General features: G+C 37.9%; 2 protein-coding genes and 1 long non-coding RNA gene across 3 annotated transcripts; 1 reads left to right on the top strand and 2 right to left on the bottom strand.

The window, feature by feature from the left end:
* Positions 1–1228: 1228 nt before the first annotated feature.
* LOC144430423 (uncharacterized) lies at positions 1229–2240 on the bottom strand. Its single transcript, XR_013479532.1, has 3 exons — positions 2141–2240; positions 1539–1610; positions 1229–1450 (listed from the first exon to the last, which is right to left on the bottom strand). It is a non-coding gene; the product is annotated as an uncharacterized LOC144430423 (long non-coding RNA).
* A 1817-nt stretch (positions 2241–4057) lies between these two features.
* Positions 4058–4951, bottom strand: LOC120329827 (putative methyltransferase DDB_G0268948). The gene has a single exon (XM_039396613.2). It carries the CDS (start codon positions 4949–4951, stop codon positions 4058–4060), a length of 894 nt encoding a protein of 297 aa, XP_039252547.2.
* Positions 4952–12396: 7445 nt separating this feature from the next.
* On the top strand, positions 12397–19168 carry LOC144430692 (uncharacterized). Its single transcript, XM_078118727.1, has 6 exons — positions 12397–12584; positions 13272–13373; positions 13814–13945; positions 14679–14786; positions 15343–15474; positions 17355–19168. The coding sequence occupies exons 1-6, from the start codon at positions 12530–12532 to the stop codon at positions 18179–18181; spliced, it is 1356 nt and encodes a 451-aa protein (XP_077974853.1). The 5' UTR covers positions 12397–12529; the 3' UTR covers positions 18182–19168.
* Positions 19169–22089: the final 2921 nt, after the last annotated feature.

Genomic DNA, 22089 nt, shown 5'->3' with positions numbered 1-22089 from the left:
TGACATATATTGTGATGCAACTAAACAATTGGATTAGGTTTTATTCTTTTCTTTAATTTCAAATGCAATTACATATTAATATTTGCATTCCACTATTATTGCAAGTTATTGTATTTATTACAAAAAATCATAAAATTCCATGTACAACCATCAAAATCATTTTTGAACAAGCTTTGGTTAAGGAATAAATAATACATACACTAAAATGACTTAATCTGAATATATGAACATAAAATTAACAAAAATACTACAGTATAAACTCAATGTTTTTAATTACAGTGGTCCTGACGTTTGGTATCTTTTTTGTGTCACCAGCATACTAAGGCCAGACTGAAATGATTTTATAGTACTAACTCTAACTAACGAGGTCACATGATCATGGGTTAATCTGAATCTTTGCGAATGTTTAATTAATTCCAGTAATGCAAAAAAGTTACTTTTATCATTTCATGTATAGATCAGTAAAAAAACAAATGACAGATTTTTTCGACAAGACATTTCGCGCCACATTGCATGGCATAGGATTGCTTGAATTATTATTGCTATTGAGTCGTTATATAATTAATTAATATACAAGCACATGGAAATTTTCTGTTCGAAGTTGGTCTTCGAATTTGTCATATTGACTGCTGAGCTTATTGTGTTTTTTCATTGTACTGATGGAAATATGAGAAATTAATATGACACAATGTGCTTCAGAATTTTGTGAAATGCAGAAATATTGCAACTCCCATTTTCTTTGAAAATGCCACCTTCTTCATGTACTTTGCGTTTAATTTAATCACTCAAATGTTTTATTTAAGTATTCTTTCGCTAGATTGATGTTAACAAAAAAAATTAATTTTTCAAAACTACTTTCAGTAAATTGTTTTCTGTGTGAATATTCAATTTTACTTTGAAAGGTTTGAAAAATCTATTACATTTAGATAAAAAAAAACTTCCAAAATACTATTACAATTATTGTTAAGCGTTCGAGGGCCGCACTGGAAGTTCTCTGGGGCCGCGAGTTTGACATCCCTGGTCTAGATTGAAGCTGTCCAAAATATATAACAGTATTTTATCATAAATCCTGATTATACCCTTTCCTGAATTTCTTCTCTAGTACTACCAAAAGTTGATGAACCAAATATAACACAGGTGTAGTCAGTGAGCCGTAATCCTCATTTTTTTAAAGCTGTTTTAAGTATGTCTGGCATGTTTTGTGACTTTTTACAAATAAGACCGCTTATGTAATCTTACGCTTTGGAATTTTTAGTTATTTCCCTCAAGCCCTGCAGGATGTAGGGGCTATATACACAACTTTACCGAAGGGTCAAATTTCTTTGAATGCCTCCATAGGTTGTTCTTCTATTGCAAACATTTATGGAGTATTCTAATTATATTTCTTGGAATCACACTGTCACTGATATGTCGCCAGACTTTTGATATCTCCCCTTCTGCTATAGTTGTCCTGTGAATAAATAATAGGAAATTGAGATTAAACGAATAGTTGAAAGTTTTGCTTTATGTCGGCTTAATTTCTTGATTGATATACTTACTATATTTGCTATTGCCTCTTGTGCTGCAGGAGTCTCACAATGCTTAGACAGGTTTGTCCACAACTTTCACATCTGAAGAAAGAGAGGAGATTTATTAATTTTCGTTAAGAATAAATAAAGCAGTCTATATGATTTAGAATGGAAAAGCTAATAAATCCAATATCCCATGTTTTATGTAAAAAATGCTTTACTGAATTTGGTATACAAACCAACTAATAAAAGGGTTTGGTCAGAAAATTACAAGCATTCGTGGCTCCAAATACTTGAGAGATCAGACTATACAATATAGACCGGCATGAGTGAAATGTTAGGTGAACTTGTTAACACTTTGATTCAATACGCAAATAAAAGTGAATGCGCAATAGTATGTTACAATGAACAGCAATCAGCAATGAGTATATATCCTCACTGATTAAAAAAATCTAAATGGAGGTGCATGAACTATTTGAAACCATAAGGGGTAAGTAAATATGCAATTTCGGCAAATGGACAACTACGTACCGTACTGAATTAATAACTTCGTAGTATTTGACAAAAGCTGGCTTTCCCACATGTACTTAACAGTGCGATGCCCGGGTGTGATATGCAACAATAGTATTTACCTTACTTTCTTCCGATTTCTTTTTACCTTCAATTTTCCAAATATCATTAAAAACCACAACAACTGTCGAAGCAGGCACGAACACCATTCGTGCTATGCCTTGAAAGCAACACACATCCGCTCGTTTTCGTCTCGTCAAGTATGTGCATTGGAGCGTGCTATCGGATACGATCTTCGGCCAAAAATGCCCGAGTTGCGCATCATGTTGTTTAATGTCATTGATCAACCTTATTCATTATGAGGTCTAAGGCTGAGAAATGCGAAGCCGGAAAGAAATGAGGAGCTCAAAAGGAATGTGGAAAATCGAAAGCAAATGGACTAAAGGTCTCTAACTGATTCAAATAGCGAAACAAGGCGAGGAAACTACCAACTCTTCAAGCAACCGACGAACGAGAAGGAATGCGTGAATATGTCAACACGTTGTTGTAAGAAACCTCGGCATTGTGTCGTCATAATTTCGGGGCTTGCCCCGATCGGCCCCGATGATTTAGTAAAAGAAACAGAAAAAAACGAGACAAACGCGGCGAGTGGAAGATAAAAGAGAGAATACGATATACAATGAGCAACCGGGGCAAAATCGGCATCGCCCCGTCGACGTTCGGCGAAGGCTTTGCGAGTGAAAAATGAACCATGTCGGGAGAATATGGCTAGTGTAGACAGTCTGTGCAACCGATATTGAGGTATTTTTCGAATATTTTTTATCATACCGAAAAAACAACCAGGGCCTTGCCCCGGTTGGCCCTATTGACGCGCCGCCACTGAGAAATGGTGCAAATATTTCGATCAGTCTACGAACATCACATGCCACTCCGAAATTTTAAGGATTGAAATGTTTTTCTTTTCTGTTACATCCCACAATGTCAATGTAGAGAGAGTCTTTTCACTGATGCAAAGTCAGTGGACTAAAGAGATAAACAAGTTGCGACTATAAAAGGCATGTTGACTCTCCATTATAATTTCAAAGATATGCACTGTAGTGAATTGTTTTCATTTTTGAAATCAGACAAGAAGAGAATTAGATCTTCAGAAAAATATGCATGGTCAGAGGAGTAAATTTGTAGTGATTGTCTTTAATTTGTTTAAGCATGTAATTGCTGTTCTTCCGTTTCGGCACAATCTAATTCTCATTCTTATTTTTCACTCTGAAGTTGAGATTTTTTCAGTCGACGGCCCGTAGCTATATTTAGAGTGTGCTTACCAGCCTGGTGTGCGATTCTGCTTGTGACTGAAGACAATACTTTTCATTTCGGTAGCTGGCGCTTTAGCATGAGTATCGTACAACGTTTGCAGCCTTAGCATTTCGGTAGCGCATATATATGGTCTCATGAAAATAGGGACCTCCAGAAAGAAGTATGCGCACCAAGATGGCGCACAACCTGAACATAGTTTTTGTGTACCGGTTAGGACTAAGGTTGTGCGACATAGTCATGCACTGTCCGGAATTTTGCTTCTTCAAATATGGTAAACTAAAATGAGGAAAATTGGAATAAAATTATGGCCTAACCCTAACCTGGTACACATACTACGGGAGCGCCTCTCATTGTTATGCATATATATAACAGAGCCATCACAAACCCCCTCAGGTTTGTTTATTGCATACGAAATGTGGATACGAATCGTTTCATTATTATTATATTATTCTTGTTAATCGTAAAAACATTGAGTCGAGTGCGCCAGGTAATTTCAAATATCAACGCTCATTTCCCTTATGCCAGTACACCGCGAATCACCAGTCAAAATAGGATTCCGATATTTATTTTCAATAAAATTTATGGGTAACATGACTGATAAATACAAATTAGTAGCCTAACTGGTTTTTGTAATGTACCTTAATACGACGGTACATTTATATATACTTGATACACTTCGTAAAATGTTTTATTTCGATCTTTTTCTCTGGCAAGTATGTAGAGGCGAATCAATTCAAATAGTCCTTTATGAATACGAAGGTGGACATAACTAACTCAACACTCAGCATTATATCTTCGTCGACAAGTGCCTGATCCAACTGAAGACCTTTCTCGATATTTTGTGCAAGTATTTCAAGAGGATCAACAGTTAGTTTCCGTTTCTTCATCATAACGTATTCTCCAGTTGTTTGAAACGTATCTTTGATTTTTTGCAGAGACAGCTCTTTTTCGCTCACGATTTCTTTTAGCCATCTTTTAGATGGATTTTGTATTCGATCAAAAATCGGTCGATTTCCGTCAAGTGATTCAAAATTACTCGGATGGGCTTCGATATCGACAAAAAATTGATCAATCATAGGCTCCAAAGATATGCAGGACGAATCGTTTTCGTGGATGTTGATCGACCTCGCCCTTCGAGAATTAAGGGCAAACGCAGCACAGATTCCACCAGGTTTTAAAACTCTCTGACATTCTTTTTCAAATTCCTTTATATCAAGAAAATGAATGGATGTTCCACTCGTGATGAGATCAATGCTATTATCTTCTACTGGAAACTTGTGGCTGTGGATAACCTCGAAAGTGATGTTTTCGGATTTGTTTAATAATTTTGCTTGCCTAATTTTGGCTTCGCTGATATCGACACCCAAAATGGATTGGAAATATTTAGAGAACATTTGTGTTGATAATGTTCCACATCCACAGCCGACATCAAGCATTCGCGCATATCTCCCATCTTGGTTATTCGCAGGACTTTTTTCTCTCATAAACTGCATTATTTCTTTCGGTACGGACGAACAATATGGTAATCTATATTTCCCATAAATCTTTGCCAAATTCTCGTCTTCATATACTCGAATCAGCTCAGTATCAGATATCCCCGGCATTCCGTTTCCGTGATTCATTATCCTTGAATTCAAAAGAAAAATTCCGAGATTTATTTTCAATAGTCAAAAGACAATGGACATAACTTCAGATAAGTTGACTTCGCTGTGGGCTAATTTATGCTTATAACTTTGATACTCCAGTAATATGTGAACCAAGATGGCGGAAACCGGAACATAATATATGTACCAAGTTAGGGTAAGGCCTCAAGTTTTTAACCTGGTACACATACTACGTTCCGGTGTCCACGATCTTGGTTCACATACTACGGGACAACTATCACGTTTTTGCATTCATTTGCAATTTAATTATATACTGATGGCAGGGTGGGGCAACTCATCTTACATCTTTGAACATCAAAAACCTTTGCCTTGATGATAAATGTCTTGTCAATGATTGAAGCAATTTGTATATTTAAAGCCTTGGTTTGCAATTGACCTGTCACTTGAAATCAGTTTTTTGAATAATCATATTTTATACATACTTGACGTCAATTTAAGACATCGCCTTATTGCATGAATATAGAATGTGCATCTGTACAAGTGATACCACTGTACGTAAGATAAATGATTCAGTATTTTTTTTATTTTATTTAAGCTTTAGCGAGGAAATAATGGCAGATGAACTGTAATAAGATGCGGCACTGATCCTATTCAAAGCAAACGCCTGCGATTTTTGTAGTTCTGCGCCTCCAATAATTTCTATATGGTTCAGCATGCTGTACATTAAAACGTCAAATTGATTCAGACTTCAAACCATATGCCACAATTTTCTACTAACGCGACTGGACAATGTTTTTCTTTGGCTTCGTATTTGTATTTGAATGAGGAATCGGGTCTCATAAAGTACGCACCCACGAGTACTTCTAGTGGGCGTAGCATGATGATTTTTGCATATAAGCTTGCTAAAATATAGCTACGATCGTCCGAAATGGCATCTGTGCTGACTATGTTGAACTCACTAACGCCAGCGCTCTCTCTCTCCCTTTATCGGTATCGTTACGACGAGAAAACGAGAGGAATGGCCCGCTAGATTTCGGATGATTGCCTGCGCGTTTTAGACGTCCATCCAGCATTTTTCAGTGACCTAATTTTCGGATGACGTAGTCAGGTAATTAATTGCATTATACGCGCATTCCAATTTGAAACACATCGTTCGAAATAAACGCAGTGTATTCAAGTAACCAACTCACGAAAACCGGTGCTCCCGAAGTATGTGCACCAAGATGGCGAACAACCTGAACACAGTATGTGTACCAGATTAAAGTTCAGATTGTGCGCCATTTTGGTGCGCATACTTCCGGAGCGACCGAAAATCATAGCCATCTACTTTCCATTCATTCTTCGAAGTTTGATGACTTTGATGAATGATTTTGGTGAAACGATTCTCATAAAATCCTCTTTTCAATTCTAGTTCGAAATTCAACTCATATAAAATACTCTGCTTAAAAACTTTGCGCCCCATTTCTCAACATTGAAAGTAGTTGACATGGTGAACACCTTCAGTTGTACAAATGATATTAAATTTAGTGCTCCAAAAGTCTGTGTACAAATATGGAGGTAACTAAATGGGCAGTGGGTATATTCTCTTGGCTAACGAACTCGTAATAGAACTAAAATAAGGAAAATTGGAATAAAATTATGGCCTAACCCTAACCTGGTACACACACTACGGGAATAATTAAAATTTATTTTATTTATGTTGAATTGGTTGCATCACCACTTTTGCCAGCAAGAAGTGCCCGAATGTATTTATCTTAGAGAGTCTTCCATCCCAGACACAGATTAATTTGCCAAACTATCAAAAAATGAATTATGAGGATGAAAGAGAGGCTGTTAATCTTTTATATCAAAGAGTTTCAGTTTAGTCAAGACTCCAAAGGCACTGACATCATGAACGTATGCCACAGCAATACTACTGTTATACAAAACATTTGAAGTTGGTCTTGCTAGCCTCGTCTTGAAAGATATTTCAACTCTAATCTTAAAAAGAAGTTCTGGTAAATTATTTTTCCCTCTTACCTTCTCCAACTATCTGTCGTAGATAACATATTTTTCGATTTATCATAGATATAGCCTCTGAAAACAGACAAAAATGTTCGTTCGATGCACGACATTATGTTATCTATACCCGTAACTATATCTCCTTATCCGAAAATTTGAATTTTTTAAATGTACAGTATTGTATTGGTACAGTTAGTATTTAATCTGCGTATTCCTGTACCAAACAAAATTGTTGCATGCAAAGATCTAATTGAACATGGCATTGACGTCATCTGATAAACGTGATCATTAAGGCATGAACAAATTAGTTTTCTTTGTTTTTCAACTTGACCTCTAAATCAATACTTGCATTATGAAATGTCGCTCTAGTGACATTTACTTCAGACTGTGATTAATCATTTGCGACTCGGGTGATCCACATAATTTCTTTAGAAACAAAGGAGTGTTGTTCGTCAAAATTTCGAGTTGAATGCGCGAGGTAATTTTAAATATTTTGACAAGCCTAGTCCATCTCAATTTCGTCATTATAGGATAAGATTCACATATTTATCCCGGGGAGAGGAAAGCCGATAAGACGGCTTAACCATATGGCGAACCACGGCCTCTCGCCCGGTTACCATTTCATGTCGGGTATGGGATTAGTTAGTTATTTGTTTTCGGAAGCATGGACTTGATGGTGGACCAGCGCTTACGTGAACCACCCTACCGCAGCGAAGAGTCCAGCAATCTTCTCGCACATAACATCCCCGCATGCCGCATGGGATTCGAACCTGCGAACCCACGCAGAGTAATCAGAGGTGCGGTGGCGACTTATTCCCAACGCTAAGCACGATGAGCCCACCGCCGCGCCAACCGTCGGTGAATTAAATGATTCATTGCACAGTATTACATGAAAATATATGTGAATAAATTATGGAATTCCAGCATGTGTGCTCAGAACTAGTATTGAGTTTATTTGGATACTCCCGAAGTATGTGAACCAAGATATTTTAGCTCTATTGCGAGTTCGGAGACTAGTCTGGTGACTCCCGTGGTATTTGTACATAAAACTATTTATAAATATTAAATCCCAAGTCATCCTCCCCCAGAGAAGTCATCCGTAATAAATGCGAATAATATATGAAGTCTCTTTCGTGGCAGAAGAAGTGTTCAAAAGTTAATACCGAGGGCCTTAGGCTTCTAGACGAGGCGTATTTGTATCCAAACGTTGTTTTTTGTTCCGGTATGTAGAGCTGGGGACATTGTTTATAATTCGGGAGTCGGAGTGACGGCAATTTATCATTTTTCCCTGGGATGTTTCCAGAGATAAGGCGGTCAGTGAGTTTGCGGATTCACGCCTTTAAATATCGTATGCGCCTTGTAGCCGATTGCATATCAACGTGTTTTTCTTGTAAAAAGTACACTAAAATGAACCACGATTAAAAACGGTATATCATATTATTTGCAGAAATATTCACATATTCAAAGCAGAGCACGCGACAGTTCCAGATGAAGACCTATCATCCCGGAATGAATACACCTGTTCGAATCAACGCAGTATGCTTAATGTAAATTTGTCGGGGGTAATTAGCCTCGTTGTGGGCTACCAAGCATGACGTTGCTGATTAAGTAAGATTCTAATCCACTCGGTAATCGTCAGTAACGGTAGCGCAGGGGTAACGTAGAGACCTGGTCAAACAACAGGCCAGGCATGAGTATGGGTTCGAACCCCAAAGAAAGGACCAGCGAGATCGAGTTGTAGAAAGGGCCAGCAGGAAAGACAAAGATGGGTGGGAAAGCGAGCCGATGATCAAGAGAGCAGACCGAGCTGCGGTGAGTACCAGCGGGATAGAACAGGTGGTCGAGGAGGGAAAGGGAGTAAATGGGCAAGATAGCAGACTGCGTCGCAGAAAAGGTAGTCGAGGGAGGGAAAGGAACCCGACACGGACAAGAGAGCAGACCGAGCGAGCACGCAGGAAGGATTAGCAACCGAAAAGCAAGCTAAGTAAGTGACAGAGAGTCCGAACAGCTGGGACAACTAACAGGGACAAGAAATTAAGGGAAGAATGAAAGCCGGACCGATTTCTAAGAATGACGAGCAAAAAGAGAAGCAGGGTAGGGACGGACAAAGTGAGCAGACCGAGCCGCAGGAAGCAAGAGAGCCAGTTACGAAGGAGAATAAAAATGACACGTAAAACTTGTCGAGGCCAATCAATCAAAGTGGGAGTGGAAATAGAAAACCAGCCATCGATGCCACTAAATAAATAAAGTGAGTGAAAATATAAACTCAGGCGTCCCAGGAAGATAGAGAAAAAATAGGCGGAATAAAAACGATAGCGGAGCAGTCAAGAAGTAAGGTCGGTCAGTAGTAAAGTCCAAAGAAGAGGGAAAAATTAATCAAGTAAATAAGCAAGTACTGAAAATTTAAGAATTAAGAAAATTTTAAGCAAGCAGCTTAAAAAAGTGAAACTAAAAAAGAAGACTAGAAATCAGTGAGGGCCAAGGACAAAAAAACCTCAAATCTTGCAAAACAATCAATCATAATAACTATCAGATACAACAAAAGAAAACACCGATTCCATACTAATATTATTTTTTCTATAATATAGGGCACCAAAGAATATAATAGGGGACACTAAAATTTGAAGTGTCAAGCGCCTGTAATATAAAATGCATGATCTTACCCTGGTCGTTTTAATCTCCGTATTCATTAGAATACCATTTTTGAATTCGGTACTTTTTTGGTCATGACTCTCAATTATATCACCGACTTAGTAGGGTGACCCCAGCAAAAACAGAGCCCATGTCATTTGGAACATATTCCGGGAGAACATAACTTTCGTTCCTAGATTAAAAAACACTTTTGGGTACAATCATACAAAAACAGAAGTTCGAGTGTTGAATAAGTTTTTTTCAATTTTGTTAAAGTAAATAAGAAATTTATGGGTTCCTTATGTTTAGGTAACACTGAATAAAAATATTTACTTTACTCAAATGTTTACATAACACATCAACATATTTTTTATGTCCGGGTTTATAGACCAGTCGAAATATTAGTAACACCGGACATGTATTCAATGACTATTTCTTTGTGAAATACAACGGTCAAGCGTAATAATGGATCTTTGTTGTGAATTTATTGGCACGTCGCTGTAACCTCATCGCATACGTTATTTCTAAAGTGGTTAAGAGGTCACAGACACGGGAGTATTCAAGCATATGAAAATGATGTTCGATGCACTTGTCTAATAGCACGTTGTTATTTCCTGACTGATGATGCTGAATAGCGTGGTATTAAAACGTATAGATAAGGTACACGTTAGTTGAGGGAATGCTCAAAAAAAGGCTTTGATGCTTACACAATGCTTTTCAAATTACCATTCTGAATATGGATATACGCAAGTAGCTAAAGAGATTGATTTTTTAAACGTCGCTTATTCACAAGCAACCATTGATATATATCTAACGAACCTAAGGAGATACTATTTTTGATAGAACAGCAATCTTTTTGGTCAGGCATTGCCCGCTACAGCGGTGCGGTTCCACAAATAAGCATGTTTGTCAAGTCTGCAAAACCACACAATATGTTTGATTGTCGAATCGCGGAAGTAAAGAAGTTTATTCCCCATCAGAGTTGAACAGATATAATACAGACCAATGAGGGCGAGCCAGAGCCCTAACAGCAGTAATACAAGAAGAGAGAAATGCCAAAACAGGGTCACGTAAACAGTGTGGCAAGAAGTCAGCCAAGAATAGTCAAATTTGGACGATATATCAGTCGAAACAGGACTACGAAAACGACATCAGAACAATGTAAAGAAATAAAACAATAGAAAAGAATCAATTCCCAGTCCCGTCACACCTTGTAATGACAGAGCGGGCACGGAATAAGACTTTGGCTAGTAGCCGTAGCTAACTACATTCCATCTCGATACAAATTCGCCATGTCAGATTGTGTAGGTTACATTTTCCAACGTGAATATTTTACGCTCGTTTATCCCGTTGCTCTCTCGTTCTTGTTTGCCTACAGTAAAGTGGAATTTTTCTCTCATTTGAGATTGACTATAACTACAATTCGAATGGGCGTGACGTATATGTATTCCAAAAAATAAATGTTGAAATGATATTCACCGTTGTGGCTTATAGCTCGGTCGTTACTTTATTTCTGTGAATTATCCCTCAATCTGGAAAGGTACACAAAATTTTCAAAGTAATGAAAGACTGGCATGATTTTAGAAAGACTAGCAGTCCTTCGAATTTTACGCTCAGTTTATGTTGTTTGAATTGATAACTGTTATTATAGCTATGAAGATCAGTCAGTTCATGACAATAAAATTCACAAGTAATATGTGACAGATTCCGAGTGTAGTTCACAGCTTTGTACCATTCGTATGTATTGTGAAGGGGATGTTTTGTTCAATTTAATACGTTGACATAGTGATTACATATATCTCGGCGCCCAGAAGTATGAGTACCAATATGGTGGTAACTAATTTTGTTCACTTACTTTACATGAAGTTGTGCAAAGGTACGGAAACCTATGGGCAGGGGTCATATTCACTTGGCTAACGCAGACAGTCCCCGAACTTGTAATAGAACTAAAATAAGGGAAATCGGAATAAAATTAGGTCCCAACCCGGTTCACATACTACGAGAGTACCATAAAATCTATAAAAACTGTTACATATAATATAAAACGCTATTGCATTAAAGTTAACATTCCTTGAGCTATTTTTCGACTGAAACTAATCGACTGAATCTAATATGCAAAGAGCTATTTATTGGAAGTAACAAAATCGTCTTGATTCGACCTTGCTTGTCCATTTTATTGAACTTGAAGAATGTTTGGTCATAAAGATTGGGTGCTCCCAAAGTATTTGAACCAAGAGGGCGGACACCGGAACGTGGTATGTGTACCAGGTTAGGATTAGGACCTAATTTCAGGTACAAATACTACGGGAGTCACTTGGCTAGTCCCCGAACTCGTTATAGAACTAAAATAGGGAAAGTTGGAATAAAATTATGGCCTAATCCTAACCTGGTACACATACTACGTTTCGGTGTACGCCATCTTGGTTCACATGAACCTGAGATATTGAACTTGCGATACCAACTTGCCAAGGTCTTAACAAACCAATAGGTCATTACGTCCAATTATTAAAGTATTCAGAGCGCCAATGACGGCTAAAAAACAAATTCTTTTTATTCTAAAAGAAATCACGTGTCCATGACTATCTCAACATACAATCGGTTCTTTAGAACCCGTGATTTCCCGGTTTAACTTATGGCGCCAAAATGCGATGGTTGAACGACGCTGGTTCAGACAGCTTTTGTTTCAGTCTTGCGAGTAGGCATTGACTGATAGCGTGCAAGCAGAAAACTAGAAAACTAAGTTTTCAGCATTGGCTTGCCTCTTTCTCAGAAAAATATTGAGGGTCTATTCAGTTTTTATCATTGTTTATACATTCTGACTTTATAGAATATAGATATTTGTAGATATCGTACGTGATTGATCCAATTTATACGACAATAATTGTTGCTCTTGCAGCACACTTCTGCACTTTGTTCTAGTGGAATTATCAAAAGGTACCTTTATCTACAATTTCTGCTTTGAGAATGGAGCAGTCCAGCTCGGATGAGGACAACATACAAAGGGTAGCAGTAGACAAAGGTAATTTAAGTATATAATCGCAACTTACAGGCCAATAGTTGGGTATGTGGAATTTCAATACCTCATAGCTGTTTTGGCACGAGTTTAGTTTTATGTAGTCTTCGAAGCTTTCGACAATTTAGTCGTAGTTACGTCTGCTTACAACATTTTTACTTTTTCCCGTTTTTTCGCCTTTGACCAAGAGGCGCCTATGGCTGCAACATCCTACCCTATTTATTACACCATGGATGAGGATTTGTGCATGGGATTTGAACTTGAGATTTTAATATACGATGCCATCATAGGCAAGGTTAACAATGCCAGCTTGGGCCGGTGCCCGCGGGCCATCAATAAACATGGACAATGTGTACAAACATTGGAAAATCACAATAACAAGGAAAAACTTCTTGGGTTAAATGTGTAGCCTATGTACGTTGTTGGCATTGTGATAACCTATTGTTGTTGTAATATTTCACAAAGTTTGTAAATCATTTAAGACTCTGCTCAGCCTTAAAATATTCATGCTCACTGAAACAAACAATTGCGCAGTGTGATATTTTCTTAGAGGGAACACTGATCATAGGTGAGTTTTACGCTTTTATATCTAAGGGGTGGCTACTGGCTATCGCCTCAAACTGTCAGAGTGACGACCTACACCGGTCCATTCCCTCAAAATGATCATATTTAATGAAGCTCATTTTTTTTTAGCTGGCAACACAGTTAGTCAAAAGGCTTCGATCATTAATCAAACAAATCAAGCAACCGTCACTAAATATAATATTCAGCATCACCATTACTACCAACCCCAAGGTATGATGTAGGCCTACAGTTAAACAGGGTCAATTAATGTGACTATTTAATTGTTTACTGAATTCTCATTGCTAACTAAGGACTAATTAAACCAATAAAATCAAAATGACCAAATTTCAAAAATATGAATATCCCATGAGTTGATAAAGTGAAAGAATATAGTTACTTATAGCGGAGAGTTTTGTGGAAGGGAATTTCAAAAATTACACAGTTTTGAATAAACAAAAACACGGAATTTTCAAAACAAAAAGAGGAGTTTCATTATTTTCTAATGCCACGTAATGGTTCAAAACCTACTCCTAATTTTACTATTTTTAAATCTGAAAATAGCAACATCTTGTCTTTCTGATCGCAAATACTCATGTTGTATGTATATGATTGAACAAGTTCACTGTCAAACAACAGAATAACAATATCATAACCAATGTGAAATTTTCAAGGGAACGACCCACAGCATCAAGGACCAAACAATCAGAATTACGGTGGAGGAAACCCTCCAGATGCACCGGATGACCGTTCACCTCCGTCCTTTCCTCAACAAGCCGAGGGAGATAGAGCGCCAGAAAACCCTGGTAAAAAAGTTTGTTAATCTAAAGTTCTTGTCACTCAAGAATATTTTAACGTAAGAGCAAAGGTGTGCAACCTGCGGGCCGCGGGCCCACAAGAAAAAATTATTCTGAAATTCTTGTCACTCAAGAATATTTTTACGTAAGAGCAAGGGTGTGCAACCTGTGGGCCGCGGGTCCACAAGGAAAAATTGTGTGGCCCGCGAAACGAGTTTTCTAATTTAGTTTAATCTGGTGGTACATGTGATGCGAGTAATTGATATTAGATAGATATTTTGATATTCTATGACTAATATTTCCCTGAATAACTCACACTGGGTAAAAATGTTCAAATTTAAAATATGCACAGTTCAGCCAACGTTTGTTGAAAGCAAAACTTCACCAGTTACGGAAAATCTTGTTTAAATAAACTCCGCGAGATCAAGATGATTGTATGTTTACTATTTTCGGTACTCCCGAAATATGTGAATAAAGATGGCGGACACCGGAACGTAGTATGTGTACCAGATTGGGGTCAGACCATAATTTCAGGTACAAATACTACCGGAGTCACTTGGCTAGTCCCCGAACACGCAATAGAACTAAAATAAGGAAAATGGGAATAAAATCATGGCCTAATCCTAACCTGGTTGGTACACATGCCACGTCCGGTGTCCACCATCTTGGTTATAATACTTCGGGAATACCCAATTTTCCATTTAGAATTTCAAAATAAATCCTCGCTATTTTTTTTAAAAAGCTCAAGAGTGTGGCGAACAAGAAAGCGATGATCGAACAACAAGCGATAGTGAAAACCTATCTTTCTCTGAAGATACGAGAGTCAAAGAATTGGCATCGTCGAGCAAGGGTAACTATAATCTTAATCAAATTACGAGGAAAAGTTTGATGATAAATACACGTTTTAAATAATGCGATATATTTGATTGTCTTTGTGTACATTACCGACCATAATGCGACCAAATGTCTAATATAGGCACAAGCATCTCTCTCGGTGTTAATTTTAATAGATTTGATCATTTTATGTGAAATTTCAATCACGAAAAGATAAAACATTAATTTTTGACGAATTGATTTGCGATGTAGTCGGAATTATCTTGCAACTAGCTAGCCGAGACACACAGTTTAGGAAGCGCTGCTAATGTATATCGCTATATGTATTGTTAGCTATTGCGACATGTCCCATACTACACCGCACACACGCAATGATTTTATTAAAGTTGAGCCGCAAAAACATCAATGTTCATTCAGATATATCGATACTTTTTGATAATCCCATTCTTACTACGTAGCACTACGAGAGAGTAGTTTCTTATCAAATTTGGTGATACTCACAATTTTAAAATTGTGGGTATTTTTACTTCTTCAGTTAAGGTATTTTTTATAAATATAACTTATTGGTACAGTTGACTCCACAATTCCCAACATGAATCAAAGAAAGACCGAAGTCGACAGCGACAAAGTGCAAGATCAGAAAATAATAAAAACTGAGGAAGATAATTCTGGGTTGGGCGTTTTTGCTCTATTCAATGTTGCAGGTTTGTTCACTTTCTATATCCCTAAAGTATTATAATACTGTACAAGCATGGCAGTTTTAGACCGAGAGAATGGAAAGCCAAAAGACGTAGGTGGACGGACCATGGCCTCCAGTCCGATTATCAGTCCAGGTCTAGTATATGTTCCTACCAAGCTTCTATAAAAGCAGTTAAGAATTCAAGTATAGCATTTTATCCCGAGGGGAAGAATGTCGGCTTTATCACATGAACAAGAGAGCTATGCTCAAATATTTGGACACGTTTGAAGTAAATGAAAGTATTAGCCGTCTAAAGAAAAAAGCACTGAAAATTTCAGAGCAATTGATCCAGTAATGAAAGAGAAAAGCGACTTTTTAGGTTTAGGTAAAAAGTGGGCGTGGCTTTCCACACGTTTTCACACCTCTTAAAATTGCCACTTAAAAAGTTCTCAATACTCGGGCAAACGCTTTTCCGCCCCGAGACGGAATTTAACGGCCTCTAAACGCCAAAGTCACTCTAGCGTGACTTGATCGATGGCTTGATTGACAGGTAGCCTGTTCCGGGCCACTAAAAGGCTGTTTTGGGCCCACTTCCCTCTGACCGATCGTTTTGAAAAAAATTTTGTGTCAGTTTTGTAACACTTCCAGGGTTCACACCGGATCGGCCCGCCAGTTCTCTGGGAAGTGGTTTAAGCCTTACCAGTACCGGTTGCTGTAGGCCTGCTATTCGATCGTGGAACGGTTCTTTTCTGGCATAATAAACTCAATTCAATTTGCTCTTATCAAATTTAACAAATACGGTAGACTAGATTTGCTAGAAAACCAACACTACTGCAACAGTAAAATCGCGTAAGGAATAAGTCAATTTTACTGGGGTACGGTAACTTAGCAGTGCCGTACCTGCAGGCTTGATCCCGCAACCGCTTGAAATAGGTTTCAAAACAGTGTTCCCATGAGTAAATTTTAAAACAGCGAAATTTTGAATGAATAATCAGATTTCATAGGAATCATAGAAATAAAAGTAATAGCCTTCTGGGAAAAAAAATCAAACTTTTGCCACTAAAAATTTCAAAGCAATTGGTCCAGTATTCGAAGAGAAAAGAGATTTCTTCAAAACATGTCAAGGAACAACAAAAACAACATAACAATCGTTATGTCCACTACGTGTCCAACAAACATTCGTATAGATATCAGTAGATAAGGTTGGGTGGTTCGGGGGCCTTATTCGTGTAGGAATGTCGTAACCTACCAGTGGAAACGGAACCCCCCACGACGAATAGTCCAGCAATCGTCTTGCACATACTTGTCGAACTTACCAAGTGCCCGCCCACCCATGAAATGTAAATTTTATTGAATCAGGGAAAGAAGAGTCCAACCGGTTTGTCGAGTATGCTTGCATTTTATTGTATTAACCTAGAAATGTCTGATGCCATTTAGTTCAACTTTATAGAAAATTTCAAGATGCATTTACGCAAAAATCTGTTTTTGACTTATTTTATCAATACAGTTTCTTGATTAAATTACTAGAAGATAGGTTCTCAAAGTGGTCCATATGAAGCCTCAAAGATACGTGAAAGAAACCTAGGGCCCGAGGGGAAGAATGTGCGAGCTATTCGTTTACTTTTTTAAATACTGACTTGGCTGATGTTGTACTGTCCAAAGAAGCAAAAACGATGTTGATAAAATTTGAAATTGAAATCAATTCATATATGACATCGTCTACCTACAAGTTCCAATAGATAATGCCATATTTCAATTATACCACCTTGTTGCCACATTCCGATACTACTTTACTATTATATTTGTCAAGTGTCAAGATCAATGGAAGTTATGCGATTATTTTTGCAATGTTGCTCATACTTATGTTTGCAGCATATTGTATTTATAAATATTTTTCACTTGCAGAACGTGCTGAAATTTCCATCAAGGCAAAGGAGTTTGGGGAAGCTATCGCAAAATTACAGCAATCCAAGAATAAAGATTTCAGAGCAAAATTCTTACTGGCTGAATGCATGCTTCGAATGGGATCAACAACTACTGGAACCGTTATTAAAGAATTAGCACAAATTGTGAAGTCCGATTCCCCGGATATTACCGAAAAGTATTTGTTAGATTTAGGCATATTCATGCTAAATAATGGGGAAATTGCTAAAGCTATGGTATTATTTGCATGCACTGCTTTTATTTCGAATAATGTGTTTCAAATAGGAATGTGTATATATCGATTAAGTGAAGCAATTAGAAAAATCCCTATTTCGAAAGCGAAGAAAAAAATTGCCCAGTCGCCTTTGCAGAAAAAATTTGGCTTATGGTCGGAGAGTTTCGATCAATTTGATGATTTAATGAATAGCATGTTGAACCATATGGAAATTATTGGTGGCGCCAAACTACAAAAATCACAGGCGTTTGCTTTAAACTGGATGAGTGCCGCAACTTATTTCATTGGCCATGATTTTCTGTCTAAAGCAAAGGAATATAGTAAAAAGGGGCTTGATATTAGCCTAAAACTTGGGGTGGGATACCACGTTGAAAGAACACGCAGCGATCTATATTTCAATTATGGTAGAGCTATCTGCATCCTGGGTGATAAGCCGAGTGGTGTTGAACACATCGAAACATCAATAAAAATAGCAGACGGCGTGAAAGATTGTCCCGAGGATAAAAAATCTGATTTTGATGACAGCATAAAATATAAAGAGCAGCAGCTGGAATATTGGAAAAAACGATTGTAATGTTACGCTTGAACTAGAATGTTCAATACTGTATATAAAACACTTGATTATTTGTTAATTTTTCTCCAATAACGATCAATTAGATTGGGTTTCTTAACCGTTGCTACTATATCCTTAATTTCTTGGTAAATTTAGTAAAAGAAAGTGAAGTTTGAAATCAAACTTGTATGTAAAATGTCTTTTTCTGTGTGTAGTGAATGAATTAATAAAAGTGGCGATTGCCCGGGCATTCTCTCTGTAGTGAGAGCGTAATAGCATCTGTTGGTATAGGGACAGTGGTTCCCAAACGTTTTTTCAATACATTACTCTCTTGGCTTGTTTTAAATTTTTATTCCCTCCTGCTATGCATAAAAACTCTTGTTTCCGTTTGTTGTTCAATCTTTGATGAATCGACACTCACAACTTTCACTCTGTTTTTTTTACAGTTTTAGAAGGTTAATATGTGTATAAATGAGCGAGCAATACAGTAATACTAATTAAGTAATACTACACCCAAATACAAAGAAAAATGTCAAAAGTCCTTCCCCGATAGGATTCCCTGCCTGGTTAAGAATCCCCGTGCTATGTGGACTACAGCCACACATTTTTGCTCGCAAAACTCACCCAAAGTGCAGGTCAAATTTGATTAGATGTTGGATCGTTGTCTGCTAAACGATTTCACTGAAATTATTCAGTTTTTCTTGCCCAGGAAGTCAGAATTTAAATTTTTCTTTCTAATTTTTGGACACGGAGTCGACATCTGAATCGTTTTGTTATTATGTTGTTATTTTTGTTTGAATTTTCCCTCTTAACACTTCTTAAACATTTTTCTTTAATTACTGGACCAATTGTCAGTGGTTACAGATTGTATTTTTGCTAGAAGGCTACTGCGAATAAATGCATACCAGTACTACTCCGTGTCCATATATTTGAGCATCGCTCTCTTGTTGTAACATGAAACAGTAATCAAAAGTTTAAATAGGCTTTATTTGTCAAGGGTTTCACATCAATGCTGCTTTGTTATTAAAAATATTATTTTTGTGTGAATAAACAATAAATTGTATGATACAATTGTAACTATTATATGTATATATAGCGAATTAAATTAATAGAAGGTTAATAGGAAATTATTTATTGAATTGCAGATATAACAAATGGATCTCGCGCAGAATAAACACGGGAAATCCCGTCGTATTGTTGTTTCTCTGCCGTCTCAATCGCTTTACCGATGCCGAAAAGACTAGGTTGCGTTGGTTCATTACGCAATTTCTCTTCCGTCTTTATATTGCTGTTTGATAAGCGCGACATTAATTATCACGGCATTTACAAATAGACCATGTTTTATAAGTTGATCTCTGACATTCTTTAGTCATTTCACCCGAAGAAGTTGAAACCAGGTGTGTTGGCGTACATCGGTCTCAACACAATTCTATTCCTTATCTACGGTTAATATGTACATTGGCCATCCTAGAAAAGTTGATAATAGGTTAGTAAATGACGCGTTATGCCTTCCCCATCTGCCTAACAAGAGAGAGAAAAACGTCTGCGAATACCGGAACTCTAACTTCTTTTACTTAAACTTTATTTTTTTACAATCGACGGAATTGACTGCTCTGAAGAGAGCTCGTTTCAATCGCGAAAGCGCTCGACCAATAATTACGACTTTACGTAATTCGTAACTTCGCTTCCGTAACTCGAAATAATTCCGTAAATCCGTAAATTACGTGCAAGCCTAGTTAGGCCATTAGTTTATTCCAATTTCTGTAATTTAGTTCTATTATGAGTCCGGGGACTAGCCAAGTGACTTCCGTATTATTTGTGCCTAAACTTATGGCCTAACCTGGTACACATAATACCAGTGGCGGCGCGTGGTCATTTTGACAACCGGGGCAAGCTACTGCGGGACCAAGTCACCCCCATCTACGGAGACAGGATGAGCGCTGTAAGTTCTCCCATCATTTTATGAGTATAAAAACCATTCCATCGGTAACAACCAATCGGCAAAAGCGACAATTTTTAACGATAAGAAAGTGTCTTTAAAACCGGTCCAAGTCAAGGGATTAATAAATATACACATAGTTTATTTTGAAACCTCTTTCAAAAGGAAAGGCAATATTTACCCAGATAATTACAATGACATATTAACAGAAACTTCGGGAAAGCAGACAAAACTTAAAATAAGGTTTAAAACGTTACTATGAAGAAAGGAAAGGTAATGCAAAGATAAGGACATGCGTCGCTCACTCATAGATATATATGCTGCTAGACTTCTACTGCTTGAACATATATGCAACACGCCGCGGTTTCTTGGAAGCAAAATGCTCAATAACGCGCTGATTAAAGTCATGCATCCCAGAAATAACGTCTCTGTGAATGGATAAAACAGCCAAGGAATTTAATCTATCTTGCTTCATTGTGTTTCTGAGATACGTTTTAATACGCTTCAGCGTGCTGAATGTTCGCTCTGCGTCGGCGGAAGAAATAGGCGTCGTCAAAATGATGTCCAGAAATTTTGCAGACGCCGCAAAGGTAGTTACTAGAGTGTTATCTATGAGGAACCCATAGAGAGCGCAAGTTGATGTGATGTTCAAAAAAGTTTGATTGGTGTATATACATCGCAATTCATTTTCCAATTTACCCACGTTTATCATAGGGTAAAATTTGGAGACGGTAGCCAACAAATGGATGGGAAATTGACGTGCAAATTTTTGGGGTTCATCAAAGAGAACGCGGCAAGGTGTTCAGTGCGCAGACGATCGCCTATTTGATTCACCAGAATGTCACAGCATTCCTTTGCAGACAAAATCAAACGCTGCGTTGTTTGCCCGCGGCCTAAAGAAGCACTCCATGTGTCGTCGTATTTTATTGTTTCCCGGATACGAGATACAGCATCGCAGAAGTCTGAAATACACGACTGCACAGACGCTCCATCCATTAGCCTTGACTGTAATGAGTCGTATAATACATCCACGTGATAGAATATTGTGGAGAAAAAATGAAAACTCACCATCTTCTAGCAGACGCTTTAGACCTGCCGCCTCCCTCACAGAGCGTTCGTCCCAAACCGGAGAGCTCTGAATGCCATTGAAACACTCAATGAGCTCAGACCTAATTTCGGACACGCCCTGCACCACGCGTGATTGGAAGTTCCAACGTGTTGGTCCACAAGCTGGGAGACGGCGGCTACATATCAGGCGAAGGAGGTCAGAGTGCTTCGGCGAAACGGAAAAAATGAAGAAAACCCCGAAACATTTGCAAAAAATATACGGACGAGAGGGGTATCAAGACACATATTTTTAATAACGAGGTTAAATTGGTGTGCATAACAATGTAAAAAATGCGCATGAGGAAAATCTTCTTTTATATAAACTTGAACACCATGTTTCGACCCACTCATGACTGCCGCGCCGTCATAAGTTTGAGCTATCAATTTTGACTTCGCGTTGTAAGGCTGTAACACTTCATTCAGTACAGCCGATTTCCCGCAAGCCGTGCGATCAACGATTGGTACAAAGCTGTGATATCTCTCGGTAGGTTTACCATCTTTCACAAACCGAAAAATCACAGCCAGTTGGGAAACGCACGTGATGTCAGTTGTCTCGTCAGACTGAATCGAAAGGAACTGGCAATTCTCAATTTCCAGAGCCAAATGTTGTAAATAAATTTTATACATTGAGTCGAGCAAATCATTTTGGATATCCTTAGATGTCCCTTTCGAAACAGTTGTGGCATCAAGATATCTCTCAATACTGTATCTAGGGATGCGGTGTATTCCGCCATATCCAAAAATACCCCTCTATTAGAAGAGCCAGCCCGTTCATCGTGCCCACGGAGGGACAGCTCGTGACAACCAATGAACTTCAAAACGTCTATCAATCGACCGAGTACATGGCGGTTTTTCTCGACGTTTTGGTTGTGCCGACGAATAG

Source organism: Styela clava, chromosome 12 (genome assembly GCF_964204865.1).
Source record: "Styela clava chromosome 12, kaStyClav1.hap1.2, whole genome shotgun sequence".
In the NCBI taxonomy this organism is placed as follows: Eukaryota; Metazoa; Chordata; class Ascidiacea; order Stolidobranchia; family Styelidae; genus Styela; species Styela clava.
This window is presented reverse-complemented; position numbering and strand designations above follow the sequence as displayed.